The sequence below is a fragment of the Protopterus annectens genome, chromosome 4.part0 (assembly GCF_019279795.1).
Source record: "Protopterus annectens isolate FY-2018-M chromosome 4.part0, PAN1.0, whole genome shotgun sequence".
Classification (NCBI taxonomy): domain Eukaryota; kingdom Metazoa; phylum Chordata; order Ceratodontiformes; family Protopteridae; genus Protopterus; species Protopterus annectens.
Window position 1 is genome coordinate 519,593,862 of NC_056733.1, and position 21,702 is coordinate 519,615,563.

General features: G+C 42.7%; 1 protein-coding gene across 1 annotated transcript in view; it reads right to left on the reverse strand.

Annotated features, from left to right (window-relative positions):
• Positions 1–21,702, reverse strand: part of DDX54 (DEAD-box helicase 54) — an 841,349-nt gene that overhangs the window by 683,243 nt on the left and 136,404 nt on the right. Inside the window, 1 exon segment of the mRNA XM_044068440.1 lies at positions 14,911–15,099. Within this exon segment, the coding sequence (XP_043924375.1) occupies positions 14,911–15,099 (189 nt within the window).

The following is a 21,702-nucleotide window of genomic DNA, read 5'->3' on the forward strand; positions in this document are numbered from 1 at the left end:
AAGGTATAACCTGGGTCCCCCTCCTGATATGTTACATAGCCAATGTCTGTCAATCCTGTGTTTTGGATATAAACTCTAATCTGGCAGCTCTTCCTATGTAACTTAACCTGCCTTTGACCTGCACTTACAATTCCTTTATATGTCACTGGATTCTAATCCCCTAAAAAAAAAATACCCCTCAGAAAAATCTAACAGAGGGGTCAATCTTTTTAAATACAGTGTATTTAGCTTTTGGGGTAATTATATAGACACGATTAGTGACATCATTCCATATGTAATTGTCCTTTATTGCAAAAAGCAGACCTTGTATGTCTGTGTCTTTTGGAACTACAGTGCCCCTCTCCACAAAACTATCAGTCCCTTCTCTTTACTCCTGGATATGCTGAATGACCTACTACATTAAATCCCCTTTTATTAAGTCACCAAATATGTTGGGAGACTAGATGCATCTCTTGTACTGCAGCAAGATCTGCTTTACATCTTTTATCTCGCAAAAGAATTCCATACTTTTTTATAGGATTATTTAGGCCACTACTGTTCTAGCAACCTAAAAGACATTATCATATTTTTAACAAGAAAATTCTCTATCATGATATAATTCACATTGAACAGTCTAGTCTTTATTGTACAGATCATTGTAGTTCATAAGGAAGTTACTGCCTCGTTAAGATAGCCAAAACATGACAACTTTACCCAGTGGGATTACTTGTATGTTAGACAATACAGCTGTTGTGTTGTTGTCTCTTTCAGCTTTTCCCGGTTAGGGGTCGCCACAGCGGAACTCCGGTCCGCTAATAATTGGCAGTAGATTTTTACGTGCCGAGTTGCCAGCTCTGACGCACAACCTTCAACGAAGGTACACCCATTCACGCATGTCTCCACACAGAAGACACTCTAGCTGGGAATCGAACAGGACGTCTTACTGTGAGGCGACAACGCTACCGGAGCACCACCATGTTAGACTATACAGTGCTGTGCAAAAAAGCACAAGTTAAGAAAACAATATCACATCTAACTTGAGCAAGAAAAAAAATGCATGTAGAACAATTACAGTTCTTCCATGGCAACTGCCCTTCCACTGATGGCTTTGCCCATCTCCAACACACTTCTGTAGTTTATCACAAAGCAGCCAATCAGGGCAAGCAGTTTATGGTCATAAGATGTGCTTGGTTGCATGCCTTTTTCAAGTAACCCTGTGAAGGGGTTTATATAAACTTAATACAATTTGCAAATTCATCACCATTACCCTTGGCAACTTAAAGTTTATCTTGTTCTTTCCCTATGCCTGCCTTAGCACTACTGCTATACTTTTCTACCACCAATGATCATTCATTCACATATGCCTCCAACAGTGCAGCTATTCTAGTGTTACTTAGATTAGACCCCCTCAGCTGAGAAAGAAACGAATGCATGTATATTTGTCTACATATACTGTAGACAAATTACACCTATGTCAAATCTCATTTTTTGTTGTACTTCTGTCACAATTTGCTTTCCTTTAGACCTTGTTGTCATTTGAAGAGGGGGAAAAGAATCCCGTTGCAATATATGCTGTTGGGCTGGGTTATGAGTTTAGCTCGATCTACCCCTGCAGTCCTTGCATTCTACTGAGGGGCATCTGCCATCAGAAGATAAGGTGCGCTTGCATTCAGCAATCGCAGGGCTTATTCAGGGTCTCTAAGAGACTTTACATCCCTATCCCCATTTACAGAATCACCCTCAAAGTTGCTGGACAGAGCAATTGAGTTCCAACATTCTGCCTCCTGCAAGCCCACGTAACTGGTAGGAATAGGGCTCTCATTTTTATAGTAGTCACTAAGCAGTCAGGATCAGTGTAGCTTCTTGTTGTCTCCACTCAAAGTTTCTCAAGCTTCCAAACTAATTTATGTTACTTCAAGGTATAAAAGTTTCCATTTGTATTAGTATGGCATGGGGCAGTCTCTGGGAGACTGCTGTAGGTCTCCATCAGGCTCTAAGAGCACTTTCAATTTTAATGTCCTTCACCAACATACCAGACCACATGGCCTACTGCAGTTTTTCATAGTTAAGTTATCTCTACCCTGGAGTCCCTCAGAGATCCTGATTATATGAATGGTTTCACTGTGAGCATTATCCTACATCTCATTTAGCCTGTGCTCAGTATAATCCAGCCTGGCCTCAGTTACTTCAACACGTGTTCATAAATCCTGATTATCTTCAACTAAAGTCTGCAGCCTGGCCAACTACCAATTCAAGCTTTGTTCCACCTGGTCAGGTGACTGTCACTGTTGGCCATATGCTTGTGAATCATTTTACTCACACCCCTTATTTCTCTTAATATTAGATTTAGCAAAACTTGCTCATCCTGCAGATTTTCTGCTTCCGTTTGTTCTCTCTAAATTTGGCCTGCAGGTTTACCTGGTAAATTCATGTGTGCAGTTACAGTGTCTGCTTTGGAAAACACTGACCTTTTCCATTTCCTTTTCATGTAGCTATTACTAGCTAATTTTAGTACATGGAGTGAATAATTTTTTCACATACCAAAATCCATTTTCTTACCTGTTATGATTCACTTCCAGCCAGACCAGTAACCTTGCTGCCTATTAGTCCTTCACTGCTGCTCTCCTTTTTGACTCTTCCTTCTTCAACAACTACTGCTTATCAGATACACCAAGCCCTTATTATATCACTTCTGGTTTATTCATGTTTGTAATTCAACTATAACATCATCAGCTACTTAACTTAGTCTTTCTTTATGCTTTACTGCTTGCCACAGTTATTATAATAGATTTTCCTTGACAGTTGATGCACATTTTTCCATCTTATCTCAACAAATGCCTGCGTCGATATTACCTCATTCATCCTCTCCTCCTGTAACTGCTTTGCTGACTTATTTATAGTGGATATACTTTTTTCAGTTGATATTTCTCTTGAGAATATTGCTGCAATTGTGGACACAAAATTTACATTACTTCCTTATGTTACTGCTTTGCTATCCCATTCAGAGACTACGCATTTATCTTCAGCTGTTTTCTAGCGAGTACTGCTACAACTATTAATTTCTTTTTTTTATTTATAACCTTCTAGTCTACACTGAATCTGTAATCACTATAAATCTTATATGTATTCATAAAGTCCCTAATATAATCTTTCTGTTCGTTTTTCCTTTCAACGAACAGGTTTTTGGAGTTTTTCGTCAGGCCTCTGCTGAAAAAAGGGTCTTGAAAGACTCCCCCAGTAGGACTTTCTCTAAGTAACAAAATGCAAACAAACCTATCAACTTACGTGCATTTATAGCCCTATACTGTTATCACAATGGCAAAAGTATGGATCATGTCCTGTTCTCCTGCAATCCCTGAAACCAAAATTTTGCAACAAGCTGTCACCACTTACACTTGGCCCAGTTTTAGTGGAAAACAGGTAAAAAGTCTTGAGGTTACATAATCACAAAGCCAATTATCAGTGATAATCTCCTCCAGAGCCAAAATTCTGAATTCTTCCTCCTCACATCACAGCCAAGTTCTGAAGCACTCAAGCTCCTCAGCCATCTTGCACACTGAAAACCACTCCTTTATTTTTCTGCCTTCATCCGCTACAGTATGTACATAAACTAATTTACATAATGATACATACAACTGTAGGGTCAGTTATCAGTCTAACCATTTTGGTTAAGTTGGAAAATTATGTTGTAATTTTCATTACCACACAAAGCAAATTTAACAATTAATTCCGCAATAATGATTTACCACCCTACAATTTTAATGTCTGCAGTCTTGCTTCACCTGTCAGGAATGTTGCATCCTCTAACAAAATAGCATCCACAATATATTTTAGCACACTATTCCAATATCCCTATCATTTTTATATTACTAACACTGTTGACACTTACTGAAAATACTTTAAACTTAAAAAGGAAAAGCAATAATTTTAGAGGAAATATTATTGCTTTTCCTTCTTTTTAAGTTTAGAGGAAATATGTATAAATTTTCATTTTCTTATTTTTACTCTTTCCCCAGCTGAATATTTTTCCTGGGTATATGTATGAAGTAATCCTTGATCATCAGAATCAGATTTTTCACTGGCTAGAACCTGAAAAGAAAACAGTATCATACCCTTCCCCTGACCTAATTTTCTGCACGCATTCGCTCCCACCTCATTTTTCTCCCTCCATATTTTTTTTCTTCTACAGCTTCTTCACCTAGTTCGCTCTCTTCCCCAGCCTCTTACTGTCCCTGCTTGTGTACGTTTTCTTCCCTTTTCCCTTCATTTTCATTATTTAGTGTTTGCTCTTGACAATCCTACCAAAATTGTCTTTTAATCAAAATGTACATTCAGACACACCTTCTTGCAATATGTCCATTCTCCCCCCACATTGGTCACATTGTACATTGTCACAGTCCACAAAATAAGCAAGACTTAGATTGCCCTGCATATCTTCATGTCCCTCTATGACCAGCCCCCCCCCCCAAATAAATAAATAAATAAAAACACTTGGCAAGTGTTTTACCATGTTTTCACCTTTCAAAACAATTCCACCCTCCATTCCATAAGTTTCTCTCATGTCTTTCTTTCAAAATATCACACAGAGCCTGCAGGCATTTTTTTAACATAGTCTTCTTCCATTTCATCAGTTCTAAAGTGCAAATTAACATTTAATTTACTACCAGAAAACAAATAATTGTTCCATGGATAGAGCTCCTCCGTTTGTTATACAGTTTAAAAAAATGTATCATCAGTTTCAAATATTAAGTCACAAAAAAATCTCTGCTCTCTGTTCACAACATAACATAAAATTTCTTGAGCTTTAAACCCCAGAACAGTTACCAAACTGCCCCATAAATATATATTACAGTGTAACTTTTTGCTTTTATTGTCGGAGGTGGACTGCTCTTCTTTCTTATTTCAAAAATGGTTTTACTCACAGTTTGCTGCTGCTCTCCTTTACTGCCTGCTGTAACTGCTGCATATGTTTTAGTCACTCTTATTATCCACTGCCATAAAACCAAAACACTTGCGGCTGCTTTTCTCTTTAACTTTTTTCCACTGCTGCATTCCATGCTGTCCCTTTCAACCGCTTCCTTTTCCACATCCTCAGCACTTACAAAACAGTTATCAGCCATTTCACCACATGAAGCTGCAGAACTGTCGCCTGGATCATCCTGATCGATTTTTAACAGATAATCATCAGTAAGCCTTCCTGATGCCAGGTCTGTTATCTGCACCACTTCCAAAGACTCACTGACTTCTTTCTCAAAGAAGACTTCTAAATGCTGCTCATTTGTAACATCTACGACACAGAAATCATTGTTTACATTCTGAAGCTCCATATCAATAGAATTTCCTTCAAATTCTCATCTTCTACCTCTAAGCGCTCAATAGCTTTCCTCTCCTCCATTTGCTGCTGCTGCTTCCCTTAAGCCTCTTCCTTGCAGTTGCAAGTACCTTCTGACCCCATCTAGCAGCTCCAAAGAGTAGGGGGAAGTTCCCTGATGCCCTGGCCAAATGTCCCCTAGTAGTACAAATACCACCTCAGATTTACCCTGAAAAGAGGCTACTAGCCTGGTGGGACTAACCCAGTTAACAGAGAATAAAAAAATAAAATATGATATCCTTGAATCCCATATAACCTGAAACTTGAACACAGGTTGATGAACTTTTGAGACCAGAGCCTGAAATGTTGAAAATGCTACACACATCAAAAAGTAAGTTGAAATTAAGAGTGACCTTGACTCAAAGAAAATAAGAAAATGAAATTTTCAGCACGGAGCCATATCCTACTGCATCCACTTCACCTTCACTAGTGGAGTATACCAACTACAAGACTGCATATCAGGGATAAGCGCAAAACTGTCATGCAGGTATATCTGTTACAGTGGACAAAACTGTCATGCAAGTATATCTGTTACAGTGGAATAACAATGTGGATTGGCACCCCCATCCATCTTTGAGGTGATGTGATTTACAGTTACTGTACTGAATAAGGGAGTGCAGGGGAATTCTGTTATGGAAAAATATGAGACTGACAGTTACTATACTAATTTGTGAAATTTCACCTGCCCATACACTGCTTACTTGCCACATACTGACTGCTATATGCTGCAATGTACTGCTGCTAGTATAAGCAACACATAGCTATCATTCATTACATTTCTAGAAAGAAACCTTAAAAGGCTTTATTTAAAAGGAACACATACCCTACCATATTTTCAGTGTTCTGCAAGTCAATTGTTAGCTTACAGAGGTCAGGTACAGAAAATGGTTCAGTGTCAGGTTGTGCAAATGTATTCCTCTAAAGGTGAGTTGACCAAAAGCAAAATAATCATCCTGTTTTTAAACTTGGGTGTTATTCCCCCAGGAGGACAAAAACACCTATGCTGGGGACTTCATCCCCTGAACCCTTGGCTTTTATTGTGCTTTATCCAAATGCAGTTAGTCAAGCGCTTGGTCATTTTACAAGTGATAAGACTCCACAGTAGATGTCACTTAATAAGAAGTTATGTACTCACCATATCGTTCCATCTGAGTAGGTAAACTTCATTTGTCGGCAACCTGTGGGATACGTATCCAATCTCGGATCCAAGCCGGCAACTTTACAAAGCTTAGATCCGAGCTCCTAGCTCCTCCCCTTACCCATAATCCCCTGCCAACCCTGACTGACCTCAGATCAAATTTGCCCGCAAGCACTACAGTGGATAACTAACTACATTATCAGAAATGGTACATCACTATATGGCATGAAACACGTCTGAAGGTCAGGGGGACGGAGGGGGGGGGGGAACGGTTGCCGACAAATGAAGTTTACCTACTCAGATGGAACATTATGGTGAGTACATAACTTCTTAATCTGAAGTAGTTAACTTAATTTGGTCTGGAACCTGTGGGACAGAGTCCCCAGCTACCTAAACCTTGGGCGGCCTTCATGGAAGGATATTCCGGAGCACTGCGAGCCAAAAGAAATTCTCCCTCTGGAGGTAATGTCCAATTTATAATGATTGATGAAGGTATGAGATGAGGCCCAAGTGGCTGCTGAACAGATATCATCCAAGGAAACCCTGGATTTAAAGGCGGCAGATGTAGCCATAGCCCTAGTTGAATGGGCACGAACTCCTTGAGGTGCGGGCCTGCCGGAATTTTGATACGCTGTAATGATACACTGAGAAATCCATCTCGATAAGGAAACTTTCGAGACCGGTTTACCTAGATTAAACTTGGCAAAGGAGACGAACAACTGGTCAGATTGTCTATGACCAGATGTCCTATGAATGTAAAATCTAAGTTGTCTGTGCACGTCCAAAGAATGTAGTCTGTACTCCCCTTTGTTCTGGAAGTTAGGAAAGAAGACCGGCAAATTGATAGATTGGTTAATATTAGATTCAGAAACTACCTTCGGGAGGAAGGATGGATTGGTCCTGAGGTAAACCCTATTCCTTGTGAAAGGCTAAGTATGGGGGTTTCACAGAAAGAGCTTGAAATTCAGATACTCTCCTGGCTGAAGTAATAGCCACAAGAAAGGCTGTTTTCCAAGACAAATATTTGAGGTCTACTGAAGATGCCGGTTCAAAGGGAGGGGCTGTCAGGGCTTGTAATACCAAGGTCAAATCCCATGGAGGTACCGCTTCCTTTATTGGAGATCTAAGAAGAAAGGTGCCCTTTAGGAACGTTTTGCACAATTTTGTAGTAATCAAAGGACCCATTTCAGTACCTACGTGGTAATGAGAGATAGCTGCTAACTGAACCTTAACCATAGAACAGCTAGCTCCGCCATTAAAAAGACCTGAAAGAAAGGCCAGCACCGCAGGCAAGGGGTCTGTAAAAGGGTCCAAATTATGGCGTTCTGCCCAGATAGAGAAACGCTTCCATTTACTACCATAGACCTGCCTAGTAGAGGGCTTGTGCGCTGCTACTAGGATAGTTTTAACTGGGGAAGAGATACCGGGAGTCCTAGCTACAAGTGGAACTGGAGCAGCCAAGCTGTAAGCTTGAGGCTGGCCAGGTCGGGAAGTGGGAGCCCCTGGGGGTGGGAGATTAGATCCGGAAGGAGATCTACAATCCAGGGCGTATTCACTCGATGAGTCCACAGGTAAGGGAACTAAGCTTGGCGAGGCGAGAATGGGGCAATGAGGATCATCCTGCTCCCCAACTGACTGACTTTCTGAAGAAGTTTCAGCATGAGGGGAAGAGGAGGGTAGGCATAGAGAAGACCGGGTGGCTAAGCATGTACCAAGGCGTCCCTCGGGGCTTCCCCGGCAGGGGGAATGAGAGCGAAGCAATTGTTGCATTTTGTGTTTGAGGGAAATGCTAAAAGATCGCAACAGGGCTGCCCCCAAACGGCAAAAAATTGACTCGCTACTCGAGGATTGAGGGACCACTCGTAAGGTGAAAGGATGGTGCGACTCAGTCTGTCCGCCAGGAGGTTGGTCCGTCTCGGAATGTGCGTTGCAATGAGAAAGTGGTTGGTGGAGATCGCTCATTCCCACACTCTCATGGCTTCTTGACAGAGAAGACCTGGTTCCCCCTTGTTTGTTGATGTACCACATCACAGACATGCTGTCTTGTCTGGATTGCAATTGTTCCTAAGGGTCTGAAGTGCTTGCAACGACAACAGCACTGCCGTCATCTCTAGAACATTTATGTGCAATAAGGTCTCCGAATCGTTCCACGTGCCTTGGACCGTCCTGCTCGAATAATGCCCCCCCCCCACTCAAGACGAGAGGCGTCCATGGTCACCGTGGCGAGAGGGGGGGGGTCATGGCAAAGGGGCGTCATGCCTGGAGGTCCGGCGATTGAAGCCACCAAACGAGAGCCCTCTTGCAGGCCCTGCTGAGAGAAATGGGGTGACTCAAGGGGTATTGATGAAGGGACCAGTGCACTTGGAGAGTCCACTGTAAATTCCTCATGTTCAGACGCGCCATGGGAAGAAGGTTTATAGCGGCTGCCATGGACCCCACGGCCCTCAAAACCAATCCCGCCGGAGGTTTTGAAGATTGAAAGATGGGCCGCACATGTGCCCTCAAAGTGTGCAACCAGTCGGGAATTAAGACAACTAGATGCCTGTTGGTGTCCAGTCTGGCCCCGATAAAATCTATTACCTGTGTCGGGGTGAGAGAGGACTCGTCCGAGTTTATAGTGATCTATAGTTGTGGAGCAAGGTTGAGAAAGTAGTCCCTGGCTAAGCATAGTAGATGCCTTGTCGGGGCGGTGAGGAGCCAGTCGTCCAGGTACGGGAAGACCTGCATTTCCTGGAGTCTCAGGTGGGCCACTATCACTGCTAATACCTTGGTGAACACCCTGGGGGCTGAGGTGAGACCAAAGGGGAAGACCCTGAATTGATAATGACTGGCTCCCAGCCGGAAGCGGAGAAACCTCCTGGACCGTTCGTTCATCAATATGTGGTAGTACGCGTCCTTGAGGTCTATGGAGCACATCCAGTCGTTCTCCCGCAAGAGGGGGAGAATAGATTGAAGAGTGACCATCTGGAACTTTTCTTTGGTTACTGACAGATTTAGTAGGGAAAGATAGAGGATGGGCCTTAGGTCCCCCGTCTTTTTTGGCACCAAAAAGAACCTGGAGTAGTAACTTGATCCGGACTGGCCCGGAGAGACATGCTGGATGGCTCCTTTTTCTAAAAGCAGTCAAATTTCCGCAGCTGCTGCCTCCCTCTGATTGGGTGGAACATCGGGGAGGTGTCCGGGGGTGTCGGGAATGTAGGAAAAGGGAATTCTGTACCCTCTGGATATGATACGAAGCACCCAGCGGTCTGTTGTAATGGACTCCCAAGCTGCCATGTGCTTCGAGAAACGCCCCCCGACTGCTTCCAGAGTGGAGCAGTCGGGCAACCCCTCAGGGTTGCTGTGTGGGCCGAACAGAGAAGGCTTCTCTGGACCCAAAGTTTTTTGGGTCCCCTCTGCCTCTAGGGCGGCGTCCACCCTGTCCTCCTCTGCCGCGGAAGGACTGGGAGTCCGGAGTGGACTGGGATTGTTGCGACTTTTGGAACCACATCTTCTTCTGTCCCTTTTGGTTCTTGGAGAAGGACCTCTGGGGAGCAGAGAAGCGGACTCCGACGGCAGACAATGTCTTCCCGTCCTTTTCGCTCTGGACCAAAGTCTCGCGAACTGAACCATCGAAGGGGACATTCGCAAAGGACGCCTTGAAGGGTTCCGGGAAATCACAATGTCGGAGCCAGGCCTGGCGCCTCATAACTAGGCCTGCTCCGCTGGCTCTAGCGACTCCCTCTGTAGCATGGGATAAAAGCCGAATAGAGGTGTTGGATATAGACCTAAGAGTGGCCATGCGAGTGGAGTACAACTGTTCGTCCTCCCCCGACATGGACTCTGGGGGTGATGCAGCGTACTCTTTGATAAGGTCTCGCTGCAGTCGAATCACATGTGCCATGTAGTTCAGGGACCTTACAGTGAAGGTCGCTGAACTAAAGACCCGCTTCCCAAGACGGTCCATCGAGCAAGACTCCTTGCTCGGGGGATGGACCGAGGGACTCTCTTGGGCTAACTCCCTCTTGGTGGCTGCCGCCACCAACATGGCATCTACAGGGGGTCCCTTGCTCCAATGGGATTTCTCTGCCGGGGGGCTCAGGATCTTGTCAGTACGTTTGGGGACTGGCTCCACAGTGTCTGGCTCCTTCCACGCCCTAGTGGTGATAAGGTCCACTAAGGGGTCAGCCAGAGGGGACACCCAAGAGGTAGATGGGCCTGCATCGAACGCCTCCAGGAACACGGATTCGTCCGAGAAAGCCTTGGGGGGCAGACCACTCCCCCCTCTTATCCTAAGCATTTCCATTCGGAAACATCCTCGGGGGGTGAACTTGGGGAGCCTTCCCCCTCATCCAAATCTGTGTCTTCTGTCAAGGACTTGGGGGAGTCCATGTGCCTCCTCTTAAACTTCCGCTTGTGAGGAACATCCTTGGGGGGACTGTCCGAAGACGACTCACCAGCAACGTCTTGTTCCAGGGGAACGACCTGAGACGTCAAAGCAGGCTGTCACTGTGGCCGGGCGACGGAAGCCTTACCCAAATGAGAGGGAGTGCGGGATGGAACCGTAGCAGGGAGCGGGGGCCTGGATGCACTCAACAGAGCTCTCTCCACCACTTCGAAGGCCGAGGGAGAGCCACTCTCTCCGGGATCTGAGAGCCGACCCTCACTCGGATCCCATGGATGGATCGGAGCCGGCGCCGAGACCATCGGATCCGAAGGGCCAGTGTGCTCCGACCTGGACGGAGCCGAAGGCACACTAAACCCCTCGGATCCGAAGCTCAGAGCACGGCTCCGAGAGCTCGGATCCGACAAGGACGGATCCGGTAAACTCTAAGGAAGAGTCGGCACCGAAGTACCAGATACTGTCGGCGCCGACCCACCACCGGCTCCAACGCTCCGAACCCAGGAAGCGGGTCAGAGAAGGAGCTATCGGGGCAAAGAAGGGTGTTGAGCCCCCCCCCCCGGAGGGGGGGGGCAGGAGCACTCCCATCTGCATTTGGGCTGGATGAACCTTTGCATCACCCGGTCCAAATCAGCTTCAGAAAGGCTACGCGTTGATCTCGACGAGGCCATCGAGGCTGGCCGGGAGTGCCACCTCGATGACCTCGATGGAGATCGGGTCTCCTCCTCCTCGGGCAGCGGTGAGAAGCATGGAGACCGGAGCCGAGAAGGAGGAGACCTGGAAGCTGTGGAGGGTGAAGCGGAGGCCTCGGCCAGCCGCTTGTGGTGCTTCTCCCTCCGTTTTTCTTTCCTGGCCTCCATCTCCTCCTGCGCTGAAGCGGGAGATTGAGCCCCGGCCGGGGGGAGAGAGGCAGGAGTGGCCGCCACCGAAGCCTGGGAGGAGGCCACAGAAGCACCGGAGACCGAAGCTGAATCCGGGGCAAAAGTCCCGCCAGGATCAGCTTAGACCTATGGTCCTTCAGTGCCCTGGGGTTGAACGTCGCACAGATAGCACATCCAGAGGAAAGGTGTTCAACCCCAAGGCACCGGACGCACAGAGTGTGGCCATCCACCGGGGAGAGCTTATGGCCACACTCGGTGCACTTAGAGAATATTGGCTTTGGGGCCTCAGACATATTAAAGTAAAAACTCACTCGGTAGGCCCCAACACACTAACACACACACACACACACACACACACACACACACACACACACACACACACACACACACACACACACACACACACTAACTATGACCAGCGAGGGGAGGAAGAAACTAGACTAATTTTAACCAAAATTTAACTGAACTAGTATAATCAAAAGGGAATCTAACACACACTAACACTCACTCAAATTTAACAAGTAAATTTAAAAAGAGAGACTTATCTGGCCAAAAAAAACCCAGGAGCTCGCAATCTAGCTGCTGTTAAGAAGCGCGGCAAACTAGATCTGAGGTCAGTCAGGGTTGGCAGGGGATTGTGGGTAAGGGGAGGAGCTAGGAGCTCGGATCTAAGCTTTGTAAAGTTGCCGGCTCGGATCCGAGATCGGATCCGTATCCCACAGGTTGCAGACCAAATGAAGTTAACTACTTCAGATTTTCTATTTCTCCATGATTGTCTAGAAGCTGATTGTTGGTTTTCTGCTTCTTCTGGAAACATGTTTGTAAAGCAGTCTTTCGGTATTTAAATCAGTGATGTACAGCGATTTAGGTATTTCATATTTACATGACAAAGATACTGAATACTGGACTACGATAATCGGGTTTTGCTCACGTACATATTCAAGATAAAATCATTTTAACCAAGATGTGCGCTGAAATAACTTCTGATTTAGATAAAAAGACCAGTGCAGGGCAATCCCTCATTTCTACTGCTAGATTAACTTGCTATACCTGCCACCACGGTATATCTCCTTCTACCTCCTCCCTTAAATGTTTTTCCCCCACCTATTCTCATTAATCCTCAGTGTTGTCTAACTTCTCCCTTCTTTTGAGCTTCTTTACAGATCTGGTACACTACATGACCATCTGCTAAAGTACAATCCTCATTATTCACTTTCATAGCCCAATCACTTCAAATTAATCTAGCAGTAGAAATGAGAGATTGCCCTGCACTGGTCTTTTTATCTAAATCAGAAGTTAGTTTAGCACACATAATCGAAACTCCTAACAATGTGGACATCCTACAAAAGGGCCTCACTGAGACAGATGCCTGGTGTCAAAGCCATGGCCTCAAGCTCAATGTCAAAAAGTGCACTGTCATCCACTTTGGTAAAAACTCTGTACCCATGAACTACAACATAAGCGGTAGTATACTTAACACCGAAAGTGTGATAAGAGACCTTGGGAGACAGGTGGACAGTAGTCTCTCCTTTGATAATCACATTGTCATAGTAGTCAAAAAATCCTTCTACGTGGCACACCTCATCACAAAAGGTTTCCAATCCAGAAAAAAAAGAGGTCATTGTTCTCCTCTACTCATCACTCATTAGACCCATTATAGAGTACAACGCCCCTTTTGGTATGTACCTCACAAGACATCTACAAGTGGAAAGGCCGCAGAAATACCTCACAAAGAGGATTACCAGCCTCAAACAGATGCCCTACGCAGACCGTCTCAAAAAACTCCAGCTTTACTCCGTCGCATATCACCTACTCAGAGGTGATCTCTGCCTAACATACAAAGCTATGTCAAACCCAGAGCTGTTGGACATGCTACACTTAAAGAAATCCCAATCCCTCTGATCTACACGCTCTAGGGACCTAAACCTTGTCATCACAATAAACAGAACATGCCGGAGAGATAGATTCCTGTCCCAGAGACTTCCCATACTCTGGAATAAACTACCTACCTATATCAAACAAAGCTCCTCATTAACACTCTTCAAGAAAAATCTTGATGATTGGATGGGAAATAGGAAATTCACCCTGGGGATCACCTCTGTGACTCTGCTCGACAGTGGCACAGGAAAATAATTTTCTTGGGTGGCAAAAGCCAAGGGCACCTTTTTGGCTGGGCTTGTATAGGCCCCAGGCCCGATAGCCTAGTACCTACCTATGAACCTATTTAAGTTTAACATTTCTTCCTTTGATTTTTTTTTTTTTAGCAGAAATTAATATTCTACTTCTAACCTAACATGTACATTAAGTAACACACACTCATCAATAAATTTTAGGTTCACAGGCAATTACTACACATGCAGTCTAGGAGACCACTGAGGAGCCCAGCCCAAATTTCCAGTTGCTCCCAAACACAGATTAACTCAAGGTCAGATAGCAGGCAAATGAAGCCTGAGGTATTCAAACCATGTACCACAAACGTAGCAGCTTAACAGCTCATAGTCTTAAAATCCACTACACTACATGCCAGACTATACCCAAACCACTCAGTTTAGGTTATAGTCCAAAATTCAACTTTCATAACACGACTGTAAACCCTGCTCTGCTAAAACAGCATGTTTTCTCTATTAAATTATTATTACTACATGATAAATGGGATACTCACCACTAGATGTTTGATAAGAGATTTTAGTGCTAAGGTATAGACACTCTGTTCTACTTCATTAACTCATTAATATATGTTCACTTTTCATTATATGCCATATGCCCTGGACATAGATGAAAAAGAGTTCATGAACTAGTTAATTTGCTTGGCTAATAAGTACTCTCCTCCCATACAAGTCATACCTGCCATGCAGTGCACTGTACAACCCCACTTCCCTTTAACTGCTATACAGCTATGCTGCAAATCACGTTTTTTTTATGTCTACTGTACTTTCCAATCCACTTAAGAGGTCAGCTAAACCTCTCTGCAATGTCTAAAAACAGTCCTTAAGATTCTATCACTTTAGAGTCAGTATATGAACCTGATAAAATGTTTACTTCACTGGCTTTAACATGAGAAGTACACAGCAAAATCTACTGCTAGAAGCCTAGGCAAAAATGAAACTACTACAGCTATGATAACAGTGACTGTTAAATCTCTTTATGGGAACATTTTTACCTCTTTGGTGAACTTCATAGTTTGCAATGCCAGCTCCCTAGTGGGTGAAAGGATCAGGGCTCTTGCTCCTGTTTGTGCTGTGTGAGCTTTCAGTCGTTCAAACATGGGGATCAGAAAGCAGGCCGTCTTACCACTCCCGGTCCTAGCCATGGCAACAACATCTTTGCCATCCATAATTACTGGGATAGTCTAAAAATAAAATTAAATAAAAATACATTCAGTTTTGAGCACAAAATAAAATGCAACTTTACTTTCAAAATTCTATCACTCAACTGTAGCCACCACCCCCCAAAAAAAAGTTCTTCCAAGGCAACACTAAAAGTGTCATGCTATGTGCACTTAGTATGCTTTACAGAACCATGCTTCAGGGAGAAAAAGCAGTTGAGGCTAGGGAATTCAAACTAAGAGAATACAGGAAGCAACTGAATGGGTGGCACAATAAGATGATAGGTCAATGACCATTAACTGAGAACAAGTTACTTTTATCCACAGATTGCCTTAATGTCCACTCATTGCAATCAATTTTAGTAACCGTGTACATCTCATATGTCTTGATTGTGACCAAATAAAAATAAGTCTATAATCTATTTCAGTCTATTTTACTAAAACCACATGCTAGTACTGCCAACTCAGCTCAACAGTTGTTTAGCTTTGACCAAATGACAGCAGCAAAATCAATCGGCTTTATCCCCACACTGCCTCTATGTCCACCAGTTACAGATACTTTGCTGACTGTATACACTTCGGATGTACAATTCTGGACAAATGAATAAATAAATGCATAAACAGTGAAATGGTAGAGTACTTCAGCTCATTGCTGTCAAGATGCACACATTGCAGTTCAATGGATTTTACACCTATACCTGGGTATGCACACGCAGACAGAGACAGAGATATGCACACAGAGACAGAGGCAGGCACACGCAGGAAGGCACAGGCCCACCAGTCACAATCACTTAAATGTCAGTATATACCTCAGATGTTAGACCGATCAAAGAGATATGCTTGTGAATGTATATGTATATGTATATATATATATATATATATATATATATATATATATACACACACATAAAAAATGGCCTGGCCACAGTAATGTATTTCAGCTCATGAACATACACATTTTATATAGATGCTTGAGATCAAATGAATTACAACAGCAATGTACTTCAGCTTGTTGTCAGATGCATACAATGAAACTACTGCAACCTCCATGCATATTACATCTGCCTAACAATTACAGCCACTTTACTGACTCTGTACACCTCGTAAATATGATTGCAAGCAAATTAATGCATAAATACATAAATGTCGAATGTAATGAATTTCAGGTCACTGATGTCAGACAAATACAATGCAACCCATTTTAACCCCCACTGTGGGCACACATACAGACACAACCAAATTTAAAAGCACTAATTACAGCTACTTCACTATGTTTAACTCAAATGTATGAAGATTATCTAACAAATAAATATATAATGACCAAATAATGTATTTCAGCTTCTTGCAATCAGATGCGTACAATACAAACCACTTTAAACAAAACACACACCATTAAGTTGTATTAAAAATACATACCATCTTGCTTGACCGTGACGTAAACAGATCGTGAATTAGAGCAATACAAACATTTAACAATAAAAAAATGAGGTTTTGGCCATACTTGCAGCACTTTAATTCAATCCACAAATCATCGCATATTTTTTCGCTTTTGATTCAAGCTGCATTTAGACACCAGTCTCCTGGTATAGTCAAAGTCAGTGGAAAAGTCTGTACACAAACTTTGTTTCAACCTTCCTAAAATGGCAAGAGGACCTGTAATAAGGATACCTGCTTTACTCTCTATGGAGCATACAGAGATGCTGGGCTGTTTTAGTTCAGTTCAATAAGTTAAACTTTCTAGAACTTTGAGCATGAGAATATGGAAATTGGAAAGTAAACTATTTCCAAGGAGAAAATTACAAGCAAAAAAACATAAGTAAAACATTTTCTATTTTTCATTAAAGAAGGCTGCAGCCTAGCAGTCTAGTACCAGGAGTCATGGGCTGCCCCTGAAAGAAGGCAAGTTACCTGTCCTGGGATCAATGTGTATATTAACATGTCAGTAATAAATTCTAGATGATACCTTTGAAAAGTATCAGTAGTGAATACACAGTTTACTACAATGTTAAAATGTACCAATGAGAATTTATGGTTCTTAACATTCAAATTAAGATGTCAACCTCACACGACGTCAAACATTCTCTTAAGGAATAAATATGGTATCAACATTACAAAACCACATGTTTTTCGAGTACCATTAATTTTCTGAGGCAACCAACACTCTCGATTCAGCATAAAACAAACTTGTACATTAATAGTGTACCATAACATTTGTAGACTTTTCCGTTTACTCAAAAAATTCCTTCTGAAAATTTCCAACAATGTTATGTTCTGCCCCAAAATACATGAATGGTGTTTTACCTCAAGGATGGAAGGTAGTGGGTTTAACTCTAACCTTCCCACTTCCCAAATGAACTAAAGAGGTATGCCAAGTGCATTCAAAAATTTAACAGATTTGTGAGCAACAACACAAACTCAAGATGGTGCCTATGAGAGGGGAACTACTGTAGAGCCCAATCACTTTAGGCATCAAATGGGGTGAAAAATAACCTCTATACAGGAGAGCATGAATCACAGACTATGCACTGTGTCGGGGCTAGCCACTTGGTAGTGTTAAAATTGGCTCTAGGTGATCTGGTCACATTCACTAATGTCTCTAAAAATGGAAATGGATATTTGATGTCCTAAGTGGAGTGCTTAAACTGACAAAACCCAGTGACCCATGCTAATGGTAGGTGGGGATCTATGTGGCCCTATTGGCCAGGGTGTGCATGCCTTGAAGCCCAGCAGCCATAGTTCGATAAGTTACTGGCAGTCTAGCTACAGCTGTCCAGCCATGGTTATCTGGGATAAAAAAGTTGAGGTGATCAATCAAGCTGCAAAAAAAAAATGAGCCAAGGATTGCTACAATGAATGTATGCTTACAGACAGGCCACAGCTTAGAATTGAGTGGCACGGATGGCAAAGGAGACTGAGCATCCTGTGTATATAGAAAACAAGATGGAAGGGCAGTGAAGCAAGTCACTTGGCTAACAGAGGCAATCACAATGGTAAGGAAAAAGACAGAGAAACTTCACCATCGTCTAGAAAATGACTCATCAAATGACACTCACACAAAGTAAAGTGTTGCAAGGCAAAGACAGAAAGATAAGGAAAACGGTTATTACAAATGCCAGAATCAATCTGCTCACTACTCCAAAGGGCATGAAAAGCAAATAAAAAAAAAGTTATGTCTTACCATAATGTTCCATCTGTGTTGTCCATCTTCACTTATCCTTGACTGTGCCTTCAGTTCAGAATCCCAGAACTGACTTGGCCCACCCTAAAAGAAGCAACATCAGCTCCAAGGAAAATGAAGTTAGGGGACGCAGCAAGCTCGAATGCAGCCATGACAGATCAGATCAAGATATTGGGCAAGTTTGAGGAGAAACATCTCCTGAAGGTACTCATAACAGTAAGAAGAGAAAGGTGTAGCCCAGATTACCAGAGAATAAGCATGCCAGTGACTGTGTAGAATAAAAGGGACATTAACAAAGATAGGCAGTACACAGTTTTCAGACTCCCAAAACATTGCATGAAAGTGCTTGAGAGAAACAGTGACAATTTCTACTACTCCCTCTATTCATTTAAGATGGGAGAAGTGCAGTTTGAATTCAGATCAAGATAGAGTACAAAATTACCCAATACTGATAGTGAGACAGACAGTGGGGAAACAGTCCAACTGGCAGTTCCTGGACTTGGAAAAAGTATATGAGGTCCCAAAAAAACTTATTTGGGAGCCCTGCAATGATTCAAAGTCCTGGAAATATCAGTAGGGGTATGTATATGCAGGCTATGTACAAAGATCCAATAACAAATATGAACACAGAGTTTTGATCCACAGAGTAGATTCCAATGAGAATGGGCATGCATCAGGATTCATCTCTGAGCCCAGACTAGTTTGTAGTGGGGATAGACAACATTAGATAACAAGTCAGAGCGGACAGTCCAACAAAGCTGGTGCTTGTAGACAAACTAGCACTATAAGCAAACTCTGAAAAGAAACTTGAGCAAATGATAGGGGATTGGAATACAAAACTAAAGGCACATGGGATGAAACTGACTATAAATAAGGCATCTGTCATGGCAGCAAAATGAGGAAATCAGAAGAAGCTGATAATTCATACAGAAAGGGAATAAGTACATAAGGTTATCAGCTTCAGTTATCAGGGAAGGGTAGTTTAGGTGAATTAGGTCAATGCTAGAATCAGAAGTGCTGCAACCAAACAGTACAGAATACGGAGGTTGTACATGACAGAAGAATGCTAAAGAAGCTGAAAAAGTAAAGTACACAGAACAGTAGTTTGGTCAGGGCTTCTGTAGAGCACAGAAACCAGAGTAGTGAATGCATGGCAGTGGAGAACTTAGATGAGGAGTGGTAGGATGCACACTGTGGGAAAAACAAAGATTACAGATGCTTGGTCACATGTAATTGAAAGCAGAAGACAAATATGGGAGAAACAGGAAAAGGGCAAGAGGAAACAAGGAAGCAAACAGAAATGAGGACACTCAGCCAAAATGGATGGACTGCATGAAAGAAGACCTCAGACAGTCAGGCATGACTGCCAGAGGAGGTAGAATAGCTACACTGAATCAAGAGAGAGGTAGCAGTACTTTCCATGATACCCATCCGATGTAGAAAAATAGGAAAGTGGGGGTTGATGAAGTTTTATAAACAAGACCATTTAAAACTACAAACCACCATATTGAATAACTGAAATATCTATTTCTGCTGTCCTCCTTTCTACAGGTGCAAAGAAATGTTCTTGGATCTCCAAAACTAACACTCCTGATACAGAAAAGATCAGACTGAGAGAAGTGTGCTACCCATAGCTTGTCAATCATTCTACCTGTAGCTGTGTCTGCAGCCATTCAGTTTGGTTGATTAGTGACACCACATCATAAATTCTGAAAAGTACATACAACCCCCAAACCATGAAATTATGTTGGCAGCACTGCAAATCATGTATGTTTTATACCATCTTGTAATGTGTTCTGTTTTTGTTTCTGCCTTCAACTTACAATAAGACTGGGTACAATGGGTGGTTACTTGTAGGACAGCAGTTGGAGTTCTTAAAAAGGAATTCTCAAATTACTGTCTTCACTGAACATTAGTTGGAGGTACAGTACGACTTACAGTTTTTTTTAAAGGTAGAATAACATGCCACTAGAGGATTCTCTCCTTATACAGGAGTAGTAGCTGCAGCTGTGCTTATACCTTAACAACTTTCTTTGCAAAGTAAAACTGAGCAAAGATGGCTTTTTTCCCTTCTGCAATCTGTGCAGCTCTCTCACTCCTTCATTGAACAAATGCAGTGAGATCATACAGCTTGGCTGCATAGAGTGTGGCTGGGATAATAAAGGTTTCTGTGGGTTTATGTGTATACATCTGTTGGTGCCCTGTAAATAGACGTCTAAAAGGTTCCAGCAGCACTGTGCCAGACCCTGATCAAGCTCAGTTGCGGAGCAGCAAAAAGTTATATATGTACACACGCACACAAATATACATACATATATATATATATATATATATATATATATATATATGTATAGGTCTATAACGTAAGCGCGAATGCTTAGGTTGTTGAATACGACATGATCGACACCTAAAAAGGAAACCGCGAGTACACCGAACGCTGGAAACCGTGAAATTTGAAATCCCGATTCAGCATAGTTGGCCCTTCTGCTGAAGGTTTAAGTTAAGTGCATAGATAGTAATGTATGTAAGGGTTAGAAGTAGGGTTTGGTTAAGTGTATGTGTCTGGATTATTTATTTTGTTTGCGTATAGCTTATTAACGTAAGTGTGCGATAGTTAGGGACGTTAGGGTTAGGGTGCGGGTTAAGGTAAGTGCATAGAAAGTAATGTATGCAAGGGTTAGTGTAGGGTTAGAAGTAGGGTTTAGGTTAGTGTATGTATGTAGTTTATTTATTTCATTTGGATAGGTAGTATGTAGCGAGTGGTGCAGTGGGAAATGTGTTTTGTTTTCATTAGTGGGTGAAAGAGTGTTGGCTAAGTAAAAGTATTCGGTGATATGTTTATCGGCATTGTGAATTTTCGCTGATTTGTGTGTTCGCTGAATAGGTGTCGATCATGTTGTATTTGACAACCTAAGCGTTCACGCATATACAGCCACATATATACTTAAACTGTAGCAAAACACTTGCTATATTTATAGCAAGTGGTTTCCTGCATTTTACATCACATATCCTTCAGCACTAACTGCAAATGCATTACTCACACTCATTTTTGAATGTAACTCGTGCACTATTAAACAATTAGTATTTCCCAATTGCACCCAACACCATCTTCCACCTGGTGCAGCTGCTCCTTTGCTGGACGATAACTACCCCTCTGGTGTCTAGAAGTAACACCTAAGCGTAAGTGTTTCAAAGATGGGTGGATTATCTTTCTACACAGATGTTTGTATTAAAGTGAAGTATGCAACACATAGAACATATAATATAACTTTTTTAGGAGATGTGACTGTAAAACCTATGTTGGTCCAATAAAAGGTTATCACATAATTCTGTGTTCCATGGTTTTCTGTTCATGGGCCAGCACAGAACTTAAACCAGCTGATAAAACAAAGATGAAAGCCAAAAGAAATAATTTAAAGGAACATTCTGAACTCAGTAATAGCAGAAAG